Here is a 12,900-nt window from a genome sequence, read left to right as displayed (position 1 = left end):
TAATGTAATAATAGAATTAAGCAAGACAGCCATGCAAAGTTGGGGAAAGAGCTTTTGGTATAGTGAGCACAGGCAAGGCTGTAAAAAGGGAAGCAGGCCAGGAGGAGGAGGATGGGGCTGGATCAAGGTAAGCAATGGGAGATGGGGAGTGGGGCAGATCACATAGGGTCTATTAGTGGATGGCGAGGAGTTTGCATTTTATTCTTAGCCAGTGAGAAATAGAAGGTGTATTAATTTGCTAGGGCTGCTGCCACAACAAAGTACCATAGACCCTGTGACTTAAACAACAGAAATGTATTGCCTCACAATTCTGGAGGCTGGAAGTCCAAGATCAAGGTGTCGACACGGTTGGTTCCCTCTGAGGCTTCTATATCTGGCTTGTAGATGTCTGCCTTCTTCTCCCTGTGTGCTCACATGTGTTCCCACGGTACATATCTGTGTCCAAACTTCTAATAAGGACACCAGTCATACTGGATTCAGGCCCAACCCAATGACTTCATTTTAACTTAATTGACTTTTTAAAGACTCTAACTCCAAATAAGGTCACATCCTGAAGTACTAGGGGTTAGGACTTCAACCCATGAATTTGGGTGGGGGGCACACAATTCATCCTATAACAGGAGGAGATGACTTTTCAGATGGAGGAAGGAGAGAGATGCTTGACAGTCAGAAAATGTATGTAAAGAGATATCTGTTTACATTTATTTTCTGTGTGCAGCATGGCTCCTGTAGCGAAAAGTAGACAGCTCTGAATACGAAAGACAGGTTTTCATTTCTGGGAAAGAGAAGCCAAGTGATGTGGCCTGACATATACTCTAGCTTCTCTGTGAGGAAAGGGTAAGAAGGGAAAGGGTACCACTTGGAAGACTACTATGATGGTCTGAGCGAGGAAACATGGGGGCAAAGGCAGAGATGGGGACCCTGGAAACATCTGCAGGGCAATGGAGAGACAGGAGTCAGACACAACAGCCCACCCCCATCTAGCCTAGGAGAGTGTTGGTCTCAGCCCAGCCCCCGGTGCTGGCTCCCTGCCTCCCCCTCCCATTCTCCCTATGAACAACAGGCAGCCGTGGGTTGAGGTGTCTTTACAGTATCACATTGCAAAAAAGCCCAATGCAGTCTAGTGACTAGCCAAGATAAGCCTAATATCCAGATAAAATCAGAGTTTGATTTAGAAAGAATACAAGGCCTGATGCTCTGGAGAACTCTGCCTCATTCAAGGAGGAGCGGTAGACCTGATGCCCCGAAATTTTCATTCTGACCCAGGAAAAGATCAAAAAAGCCTTCTGAAGCCAAAGGAGAGAGAGTGAGCAAATGGGAGATTCTAGCAATGTGAGGGCAGAAACAGAGGCCAAGGGGCAGGCAGGGCTGCAGAGAAGGGCTACAGGACAAAGATGGGCTCAGAGGAAAAGCTTGGGATCCCAATTGGGGCACAATTTTAAAATCATGAGCATGATCAGGCCAAAGCGAGTATCTCCCAAGGGTGAGGCTATCGCCATAGAGGTGGCAGTGATCTGCTGCCCAAGGAGTGGCAACAGAGGGGCTTCATGAGGAAAAAGCCCAGACCACACCAAGGTGAGGCTATGGGCTTCTGAAACGAGGAGGGAGAAGTGAGAAGGGACCCACAGCCTAGGCCGTTCCTATAGTGCTACCACATGCTGCGGTCACCAAATTCTGACATTCTTGGAGAAAATTCTTCGCTTGTGTATAAGGAAAAACAGCTCATGCCAGTGACAAAACAGTGTTAAGCCATTGAAATATTGGAATTTGTTCCAGCAGCTAGCAATACTCTTATACAGGCTTCCTCGTTTTTTGCATAGCATCCTGTGTAGTCATTCACTTACTCTTCACTTACTCTTTCATTCGTTTGCTCATGCCACACTGAGCTACATGTCAGAGTCTGTGCTAGGTGCTGAGGAAACAAACATAAAGAAGAATAAGACATTCCCATGGCCCCTGTCCTTAAGGGGTTGATAGTTTATTGAGAAGAGAGTTAAATAGCAAAGCATGATTGATGACTCCAGAAGAGATATAGCGTGTGATGGAAACAAGAAGGGCTCCTAGCTCAGCCTACTGGAGGGGCAGGTGAGAACCAGCACTTTCCCGGAAGAAAGCACAGAGTGGGCCAGCTCAGGGAGGGAAGACACAGTGTGTAAATCTGCAGCACTCACAGGGTACCAAGGAAGGGCGTGGGGGTGGAAATAGACCTCTCTTCTGACTCAACAGTCTCTCCATAATTGCTGGTTTTCTTATTTGTCCCGGCTGATGGGTGGGCAAATCCTAGGATGGAAACCTCTTTTCTCCCAAGTCCCAGGGTCTGTATTGTATCTGATATTCTCTCTCCTCAGATGTCTCATAGGAGCCCCACCCCACTACTTCCTCCACAGCCTGCTCAGACCTGGGCTTATTCAATTCTAATTCTCCACCCAGCCTGCCTCTCTGCACAGCTCCCCAATTCAGGAAACAGTTTCCACATTCACCCAGATCCTGAGCCAGAAACCTATTTATCCTGGACTCCCATCTTGCCCAGTCCCCACATCAAGCCATCACGGAGCCCTCCAGATTCTGCCTCCTAGACACCTCCCAGATTCTAACCAGAGTCCACAATGGCTGTGTTTCAGGTTACTTACAACAACTGAGTAACAGATGCCCATCTCTGCTCTAGCCCTATTCAATGCGTCTTCCTCTCTGCCACCAGCTATCTTTTTAAAACACTCACCTGATTTCACAGCTCCTCTGTCTTCTCTGGACTTTCCCCCATGGCCTGCAGAGTAAAATCCAAGCTCCCTGCTATACCCTCCCTACAAGAGCCTCCATCACCTGTCCCTGCCAACTCCTCTAGCCTCAGATCTCCCTCCTCCCAAATCCCCAAGCTCTAGCCATTCTGACACCCTTGCACTCTTGCAATCAGCCATGCTTTCTCTCTCCTTTCCCCTGAGTCCTTCTGTGTTTTGTTCTCTTTGCCTAGAAAGCTCCCCTCCTCCTTCTGTGACTAGCCTTCTCCTATTTGCCCTTCAAAATTCAGTCCAGGTGACAGTTCTTACAAGCAGTATTTGTCAGTGCCATTCAGAGTGCCTGGTACATGGTGGACATTCGGGGAATTTTTGCTGAATGAATAGATAAAGAGATGGATGGGTGGATGGATGAATGGATGGTTAAGTAGGTGCTCAGTAATGTTTGTGGAATGGACCCAAAGGTGTCTCTTCTAGACTTCATTATTTGAGTTCCTTAAAGAAATGCCTTCACTGAGTTATGATTTAATGTTATGCTGTCTTCAGAGAACCCTGATGTGAGAAACTGACGAACCTAACAGCATCTCTGTCTTTTATGAAAACAGAATTGTGTATATTGCCCACTATGTCACTCAGTGTCCTTTATACAAGGACTCATGATAAATTCATGCTTGGGGTTATTTCCTGGAAACATTTTGTCTCTGCAGATGAAGATGTGTATTTTCTGCTGTCAGAAAATAAAAACTCTGCCACCCGACGTGTTTCCATTTTTGCTTTAGCTGACAAATAAGGATACCCAGTTTTATTGCCTTATTACCTCCATGCGGCCAGACCAATTCAGGTGCTGGAAAGTAGCAACTCTTTCTGCTTTTCTTTAGATGGAGTCAGTTCTTCCTTTATTCTTTGATGGTGTAGTTTGTACTTTTTAATCTGAAAGGCTGCCTCAAATCATCTCAGCAGTAAGGTAGAAGAAGTCTTAAGTGAATGCATTTTAGTGACCAATGTCCCGACATGGAAGCTATGGAAGGAAGGGCACAATACAAAGCTTCTAGCTGAAGGGTTTCCCATAAAGGGCCTTGCCAGGAATTCTTGGTGTACGTATCACCACTGGGGTCTGGCAGAAAGACCAAAGCAGGAGGAAAGCCAGCTGAATTCTGACTTTGTTGCTACCTCACTGCACCACTATTGCCACCACCATATTCTTTTCTTCTGTCATCTATGACCTTCTTTTTCCCTAACTTTAAGTGCAGATCTCATAGGCTGCCATTTTTACATTGCTAGGCTGTCAATAATAATAGTTAGTGATAATCATAATTATACATTTCTTTTTATTAAGAGCTTACCATAAGCCAGGCACCGTGTTGAGAAGTTCACATGCATTTCCATATTTAAACCTTCTCCCTACCCCAAACCTATTGTTTTTACCACTTTGCAGATGAAGATATGTCAGAGAAGTTAAGCATATCCAAAGCCACCTTTATCAAGTAGTAGAGCAGGAATTCCAATTCAAGTGTGTCAGCTGCCACCACCCAAGCTCTTAACTGCCTCCTCTCCTATGGGCCAGGAATGAGGCAATAATAAGGGATACACCCCCAAGAAATGGCAGAGATCACTGATGGTGTTGCCAGGAGAGAGAAGCCACAGAGTCACAGCTTTGCTTGCAGAATATTCAAGGTTCCTTTTCAAAGTCCTAGAAATGGCTGGCTGCTCTGCAGCCCTGTCCTGTTGCTGAGACAACATGAGGGGGAGGCCCACTCCCATGAAACATGGCTGCAACCTCCCCTTCCTTTAGCTCTGATGGTTAAATCCCCAAGATATTTGCCTGGGATACCCCTATGCATGGATCCTGCCTCTGGCAGTTTGACCCATTGAACCTTATTCACATGGGAATGGGGGTCACTCTGGATTTTAGGGGACCTACAAAAACCTTTGAGTCCTAAACATTTTATGATTAGTCCCACAATATAAAGAAGAAAACTGCCACATGGAAATCAGTAAATATTTAATTAAATGCAGAGTATAACATTATGTCAACTTCATTAACTGTTGGATTTAGTAGTCATAAAAACTTCATTGCATTTGGTAACAATTTGTAGGTTGGAGTTTTCTCACTGCACAAGATTTCTCGAGTAGGCACTAAGATTGGTGAGAAATCACAGCCCATCACAAATTAAATAAATTACTCATGGCCAAAAACTTTCAAAAGCAAAATGGCAAAAATCCTTTCAATTTTCTTCTATAGCCAAAAAGTTATTTTTACGGTGAGAGGTGGGTGTGTTTAAAATATGTTAGATGAGGAACCTAAAAGGACCTACAAGAGTAAGCAGCTTTAGGGGCTATATGATGATTGTAAAATAGCCTAGGACATTCCCATGTTCCTGAGTTTTCCAGCCCAGCCATGTTTGTGTCAGAGATGAAAGCCAGGTGACAAGAGGCTTTGACTGGATGGGAGGTAAGGAGAATTGCCTCTTCCTTAGGCCTTCCTGGTTCCACAGAGAAAAGTTAAGAATCCCAGAATTCTAAATAATGATAGCCAACATTCATTGGATACATACATTAGCCAAGCTATTATAAGCACTTTACATGTATTATTTCATTATCATAAAACAAGTCTATGAGGTCGATATTTTACTGTCTCTGTTTCATAGATGAGCAAATGGAGACATTGAGGTTAAAGCAACCTGCCCAGGGTAATGTAGGTAGTCAGGGGGAGTTCAAGAAGTTTTCCAAGCTAAAAATAATTCACAGATGAAATGGTGTCCATGACCATTAAATGCTTCACTTCAAACTCTAAAAAAGACAGAGACCAAGCTCGTCTTCTTCATTACCCTATCTTCAGCACCTCAAACAGTGCTGGGCATAGATACATGTGTTGGAGGAACATAACTCCATGTTGGATGGAAACTGGAATAAGTCAGTTTATATCACACTGCTCTGCACCAGGCACTTATGGAATGCTTTACCCCTGCCTCCTTCTCTAGGTGATTCTGTCTAGGTAGACATCTTTTTCATCATCTCTAATCCCTGTGTCTTGCACAATTTTGACCCACGATGGGTGCTAAAAACTGAACAAAGCCTGGAAAGGAGTAAGTGATTATGTGAATTCATCTCTCCATCACAGAACAACTTCCCCAGGACAACAAAATTCTCCCTCCCTACACAAAACACCAAATCTGCTATTCAGAAACTCCAAAGGCATGCATTTCAGTGTAATCAACAAGCAAATGACTATACACGTTTATCTGCCAGTTGTTGTTCGAGGGACTTTCCATGTGTTAAGCAATTGGTGAGTAATAGAATATCTATAGTAATGCTACAAAGCAAGTGTTCTTTATTATCATCCCATTTTACAGACTAGGAAATCAAGTGTTATGGGCTGAATTATATACTGCAATCCTAAACCCAAATACCTCAGAATGTGACTATATTTGGCGATGAGTCCTTTAAAGAGGTAGTTAAGATTAAAACAAAAACAAAAGCAAAAAAAAACCATTAGGGTGTGTCCTAATCTAATGTGACTGGTGTCTTTTAAAGGAGCCATTAGGATGGGGACAGATATACAGGGAAGACCATGTGAGGACATAAGGAGAAGACAGTCAAGTGCAAGCCAGGGAGAGAGACCTCAGAATGAAACTAACCATGCCAACATCTTGATCTTGGCCTTCTAGCCTCTAGAATGGCAAGGAAATAAAGTTCTGTTGCTTAAGCCACACAGTCTGTGGACTTCATTATGGCAGCCCTCCCAAACGAATACACTAAGGCACAGAGGAACTTGCCTAAGCCTACATTGCCAGAAAACGTGAACTCAGAATCTGAACCCAGGGACTCTGGTTCCTGAGTATATGTATTTAATGATAGGAAATGTTCTCTGTGCTGTCCAATATGGTAGCCACTAGCCGTATGTGGCTCCTGAGCATATAATATGTGGCTAATGCAAATGAGGAGTTGAGTTTTTCATTTAATTTACATTAAAATAAAATTAAAATTAAAACAACCCCATGTGGCTAGTGGCTACCATATGGACATAGCTTTATACTATTTCTAAGTACATCACTTACGATTTTTGCAGAATTTTCTAGAAATCTCATCTGTGCACGCTAAAAACATGCTCTATCTTTGTTCCCTATCCCTGCTGTATTTGATTTTTTTTTTTTTTTTTTCAGTTCTTTCTGATTTAGCCCCTGTTGCCTGGTCTCCTGCTGAGGGGGAGAGGGAACAGGAAGAGAGAGTGAGCTGGCTAACTTTCCAGAATCCTGGGGCCTGGGCAGTGCAGGGTCGTTGGTGTTCTGCTCTAAGCTTAGGTGTTAGCCAACCAAATGCCAAGCAGCACAAACACTGAGTGACATTTTCAGAACTATTAATATTTCATCAGAAATGATCACTTTTCCTTTAAATACACTATTTTAAAAGGTTTTCTACATTCTTAACTATAATTTTATTCGGTCGAGGCCCGCGGAATTTTCCCCAAAGGAACACATCTTCAATTTTGTAATGAAAATCAAAGGAGAATGAAGCTCAGATTTCAAAATTTAGAGTCAACATTTCCAGGAACTCAGCCCCTCTGTAAAGAGCAAGGTTGTGTATTGGGCACCTACTATATAACAGGCACTTTACATACAGTATACCATTAATTCATCCAACACATTTTTTGGGTGCTTACTATGTGCCGGAAACATGATCCTCATAATTTATGAACACCATTTTACAGAAAAGGAATTCCTTTCATCCTTCTCAAATTTACCTCCTCAAAGAGGTGGGCCTGGACCACCACGGAATGTTGCCTCCCCTCTTCTCCCCAATGCCTCACTTTGTTATTGGGTTGTTGCAAAAGTAATCGTAGTTTTTGCCATTGCAGGTGATGGCAAAAACCACAGTTACTTTTGCACCAACCTAATAGTTATTTTCCATCAGAGCCCCATTGCATCTGTAATTATTGCTGCTTTACTCGCTTGGCTAGTTTGCATCGATCTCCCCTCACTAGTATACAGGCTCCATGAGAGCAGGGACCATGCCACTTTTGCCCACCCTTATGCTTCTTCAGTGCCCAGCAACTCATCGGGCACAAAGGAGGGGTTGCATCAGTACTGGGGGAATTATGAATGGGGATAGGAGAAGTTCAGAAAGTTCTTAGGGTCACACAGCGGGGAAGTGTCAGGATTCAACCCAGCCCTGCATTTATAGACTGCCATCTTCTTCTATTTGTGTCCATTCTTCTTTCTTCCTTCTCCACCCTCTTGCTCTTCCTTTCCAGGAGTATTATTAAAGAAACAACGCCCTGACTCTTGGGACCAGAAAGTCTCCCTCAGAGGAGGTACTGTGTCAGTGCCCAGTTGAATGAAGCCGCTTCAGTGAGGGTAGGGGCCTGTTGATCAGTAAACAGCTAACTTAGCCCTTCTCCCAGCACCTCGGACCTCCTACCCCTGCTCCTGCCCACCTACTGAAGCAGTCTCAGTGCTCAAGGGCTAGATCAGGCCTAGAGTGCTGGGGTCTGAATCTCAGCTCCCCTTTTCTTAGTGGGCCTTGGACACTATCATTTATGACTTTGAGATTCGCTTTCCTCCCATTTAGAACGATAATAAAAAGTGGTACTAATTTCACGAGCTTTGATAGGATTGAATGTGAGCCCAGCGCTTGGCACAGGGCAAGCGCCCCATAAAATGGCAGTTAGGATTAAACTCGAGGATGAGGGGGCCCCCCAGGCAGGAGCTGAGGTTTGTGTGGAGCGGTGAAGTGGGGCGGCGGCGCGTTTGGCTTTGACTTCTGATCCGCCGAAGCGCTCTGGGGTCCTTTGGGCCCCACCCCCACCCACCCCACCGGCGGGTCTTGGGCTCCGAACCCAGGGCGTCCCGCGCACCGAGCCGTTGCGTTTGAAACCCACAGAAAGAATTCCCCCGCTCGACGACTGCGAGGGTGTGGGAGCCATTGGCAGGGCAAATTGGTGGGAGCCGCCCGGCCCAGCCTGCCTTGCCGAGTCAGCGCGCTCTTGAGCTGCTGGGCCCTTCCCGGTGCCCATCCCGCAGCGCGGCGCGGCCAGGGCAGGGGTCTGCTGGGGGCCGGGACTGAGGGCTGTGGGCCCATCCACACACGCCTCGTCCCTTCTTTCCCGGGGCGGCAGAGCAGCAGCGGGAGACCAGGAGCAGGTGGGGTAGGGCGAGAGTAAAGCAAGAACTGGGCCGGCGGCGGGGACCGGGCCGTTGGCGCTCGCTCTGCGAGGGGCTCCCTGGGAACGCCCAGGCGAGCGTTTCCTGCGGGGCCCCGCCCCCCGGGTGCCTACCATGGTGTCAGGCCCGCACCCAGTTCTCCGCGTGTCCTAGCGGGCCAGCATGGGCTGAGCCCAGGCGCCGCAAGGTGTCACGGCGGCGTCGCAAGGGGGCAGTGCCAGGGACTGTGGGGAGAGCCAGCCCTCCCCCTCCAGCTGTTCCCAGATGTCATTCTGCCCGCCCAGGCGCCTGGTTCCTGAGCTCCGGGGCATTCCACTGTTCCTAAGCTACTGGTTTTTGTTGACTTTTAAATATTTTCTTCTGAGGGAGAGGGGGAGGGCGGCAAAAGTTAGGAAAGAGGAAATAAAAACAAATCAAAATAAGCCCTCCCCTCCCCAAAAGAAAACTGTCCTCCACCCACCCCTCCCACACAAATCGAAGGCCTCTGAACCTAACCACCTTGTGGGAGCGACAGCCAGACAGAACTGACCCACTTCTGCCAAGACCCATCCTCATCTCCCTTTCTGGTGAATGAGGAGTGGTGGTGGATGTCTTCTAGCCCTGGGTGGACAGAGGGGCTTCCAGAAAGAGCGGAGGAGGATGGCAAGTGGGAATGGGCTTCCTTCATCCTCGGCCCTGGTGGCCAAGCGCCCCTGCGCCCTGGGCCCATTCCCCAGATACATCTGGATCCACCAGGACACACCCCAAGACAGCCTAGACAAGACTTGCCATGAAATCTGGAAGAGAGTTCAAGGCCTGCCTGAAGCCTCACAGCCCTGGACCTCCATGGAGCAGCTGTCTGTCCCCGTGGCTGGAACTCTAAGAGGCAATGAGCTCAGCTTTCAAGAAGAGTGAGTACCCCCCTATTCCGTTGGCAGAAAGGGAGGAGGGAGGAGATGAAGTCTGACCTTCTAGGGGAATGTTCTGGCCCACCCTTGAGGCTGCTGAAACCCTAAAGGCTGTATATTGCCCCTTCCATGGTCCTTTGTCCAAGCGTTATAGAAGAGCTGACCAAGGTTCTGATGTTTCGTGGGTGAAGAGCCAGATTAGGGCTATATTCCAGGCTGCCTCTTCACTAGCCCACTAAGCAGACATCTCTCATCCTAAACGCATGTGAATCTGAGGTCCTTGAAAAACCACCCTAGCCAAGGCTAAGGGTTACATGGCTCGTGACTTTCCCCAGAAGCAACTAGAAGATCCTTCCCCTCTCCCACCTAAAGGCTAGGCATTCACATGGATGAGACTGATGGTTTTAAATCACATCTGGAATTCCCTAATACAGGGAGCAGCTGTCCCATTCAGCCTCCACAGAAGCTGCTGCAAGAGCACACATCAAAATATTTACTGGGAAGGCACTGACATATTCAGAGGACATAATAGAAAATTAAAGTGCGGGAAGATGGCTGTAAATAGCCCGTTTCCTGGATGGGAAATCCTGTGTCTGGGAAACACAGAGCTAAGTGTTTCTCCATCAGGGCAAAGTTGGGCAGATATTGTTGGGGATGGATATTCGAAAGGAAAGGAAGGAGCAGAGAGGAAAAAGGGACCTCATTAGGAAAAGAAGGTAAATCTGCTGTGGTTATTAATACCACTGTTGAGCACTTATTTCACATTTTGCATCTTCAAAGTGGACTGTAAACTTAATTAATGCTCCCAGAGTCCCTATGAGGCAGGTATTAGTGTCCCCATTTTACAGATGGATTAAGTGTTAATAATTAAGAGCTAATTAAAGACTAACCGATAATTAAGTGTTGCCTGCTCCAACACATGCTACAGCTCAGTTCAGAGATGCTCTGGAGTTGGGGAGCCATTCAGGCATTTATCAGCTGCCTCAGGTTTCAGGGATGCCAAAGCAAGAGCTAAGAAGAAATGCAAAGTGTAACGGACACCCACCTCTGCACTACCTGCTGTCCCTCTGTGGGCTCATTTACTTACTGCAGATGAAGGTGGAAGGTACTTTGGCTAGTCCTGCCTCCCTGCCCTGTGCTCAGCACGACATGGCTCAGATAGGAATGGCCTATCTACAGCCAAAACCCTGCTGTCAGGCCCTTCAGTGGCATTGAGCCCTTCTTCCCTGCTCATTGCCATCTGCTCCGGGACAGGGCCTTGGCAGGAGGGCTGTGCTCAGCTCTCAGTGGCCAAGGAGCTGATTGTCCACTTCGTGGACCAAGGGTCAGTAGCAATTTCCAGTAGATGGCACCCTCTTTGCCAGGTCACATGGAGTTAATGGAGACAGACTCTACTTCCAGTCTGCACTTGGCTGAAAATTGAACTGGTGCACCTTTGGCCAGCTGCTTAACTCCATTTGGCCTTTATTTCCTCATTTGCAAATTGAGGATGATATGCACTGCCTTGTCCACCTCAGAGTTGATAATGAGGATCCGATGTGATGGGAGACAGTGAAATGAAAGATGCATTATACAAATCAGGCTGCCCTTAACTTGTACTTCTTCAGGTTGGGATTTGTTGTTGTTGTTGTTGTTGTTGTTGTTGTTGGCGGCTTCAATCTGGGATTTCACACTATGCTCCATATACCTCAAGGTGCTTCAGGGGTACCGTGGAGTCAAGTGGGCTGGTTGCTGGGCCCCAAAATCCATTTCAGCCAGAGCTGTTTAGCTTTTATCAGTTTTACTTACTGGAGTTCTGAGAAGGGCTGAATTTGAAAAGTGTGTTTCTGCTATTGAGAAAAGAGATAGGAAACCACTGACTTAGATGAATAAACAATATCCTAATTGTCAACAAAATAGAACACAATGAGCTATTCTTAAAATAAAGGCAGTGTGCTGGTGGAGTCAGATAACTCTGGTTTCAGATTCCATTTCAGCCCCATGACATTTGAAGAATTTGTTACGGTTTAATTTATCTAAACTTTGGTTTCCTCATCTGCCAAATGGAGATTAATACTACACATTTTGTAGGGTTGTTGGAATGATTAAATGGGATATTTAAACATCTATGGTAATAATTCAGATTTGTAAAAATTCCCTGCAATTCAGATGTAATCATTTCTTTAAGCTCTACAATTATTGTATGAGGTAGGTACTCTTTTGAACTTTCCATCTCTTTTTACTTTTTATTATGCAGATTTTCAAACACGTAGAATAATATGGTGAATATCTATGTGTCTACACTGAGTTTTGATAATTATCACATTGTGCCATTCTGGCTTCAATTGCTACCTCCACCCCTCCATTTATAAGTGAAATTCCTTTTACAGATAAAGTGGCTGAGGTTTGGAGGGTTTAATTTCTTTGCCCAAGGTCCCACAGTTAGGAAGTGGTAGAGTTTCAGAAATGAAACCCAAGACCACCTTGGCCCTGAGGCAATAATGTTGGCTATCCTCTCTTAGAATCTGAGGCATCTTTGAATAGTCAAAATATTTGGGAGTCCCATGTTCTGAATGATCACACACAGAGTGAAAAGCCAGAAAGCTGTTCTTATGGTTTCTAGAATGCCTTCAGGTGCACAAGACACCTCTCAGCTAGTGTTTCTGCTGCTTAATTTGTAGACCCGGTTTTGGTGGTGTTTTCTTTTATTGGGGTAGATAGGTAAGTGCATTCTAGAACTCTTTTTGGCCAGAATTTATTTTTCTTAACTCTGTACCTATATATCATAGGAACCCAGACATTTCAAATTTGAAAGAGATTTTTGAGGCCATCTTCTGCTGCTTGAATCCCCTCCTTAATGTCTCTGCCAAATGGTGCACTTGTACCACTTGTACAGTTTCTCAGACGGGAAGCTTACCATTTCCCTTTGCTGCCCCTTCCCTTGCTATGAATCCCCTAAAAGACCATTTGCTTTCTATCACTGAAATATGTCTCTATCAAGCTAATTCCCATTGATCTGGATTCTGCCCTTAGTACTCCAAGCCAAAGCTATTTCCTTTTTCTTTCAGTACCCCTTTAGATAGTGAAAGACAGCAAGACAGCAACAACATTCCTTCCAGAATGTTTTTGTCTCTATAAGCT

At 45.8% G+C, this 12,900-nt stretch overlaps 1 protein-coding gene across 1 annotated transcript in view; it reads left to right on the top strand.

Annotated features, from left to right (window-relative positions):
* The first annotated feature begins 8,979 nt into the window (after positions 1–8,979).
* The window catches only part of C1H1orf94 (chromosome 1 C1orf94 homolog), a 41,814-nt gene continuing 37,893 nt past the window's right edge, over positions 8,980–12,900 (top strand). Inside the window, exon 1 of the mRNA XM_005544034.4 lies at positions 8,980–9,783. Coding sequence (XP_005544091.3) covers positions 9,464–9,783 — 320 coding nt within the window. The 5' untranslated portion in view covers positions 8,980–9,463. The remainder of the gene's footprint in view (positions 9,784–12,900) is intronic.

Source organism: Macaca fascicularis, chromosome 1, assembly GCF_037993035.2.
Source record: "Macaca fascicularis isolate 582-1 chromosome 1, T2T-MFA8v1.1".
NCBI classification, from domain to species: domain Eukaryota; kingdom Metazoa; phylum Chordata; class Mammalia; order Primates; family Cercopithecidae; genus Macaca; species Macaca fascicularis.
This window is presented reverse-complemented; position numbering and strand designations above follow the sequence as displayed.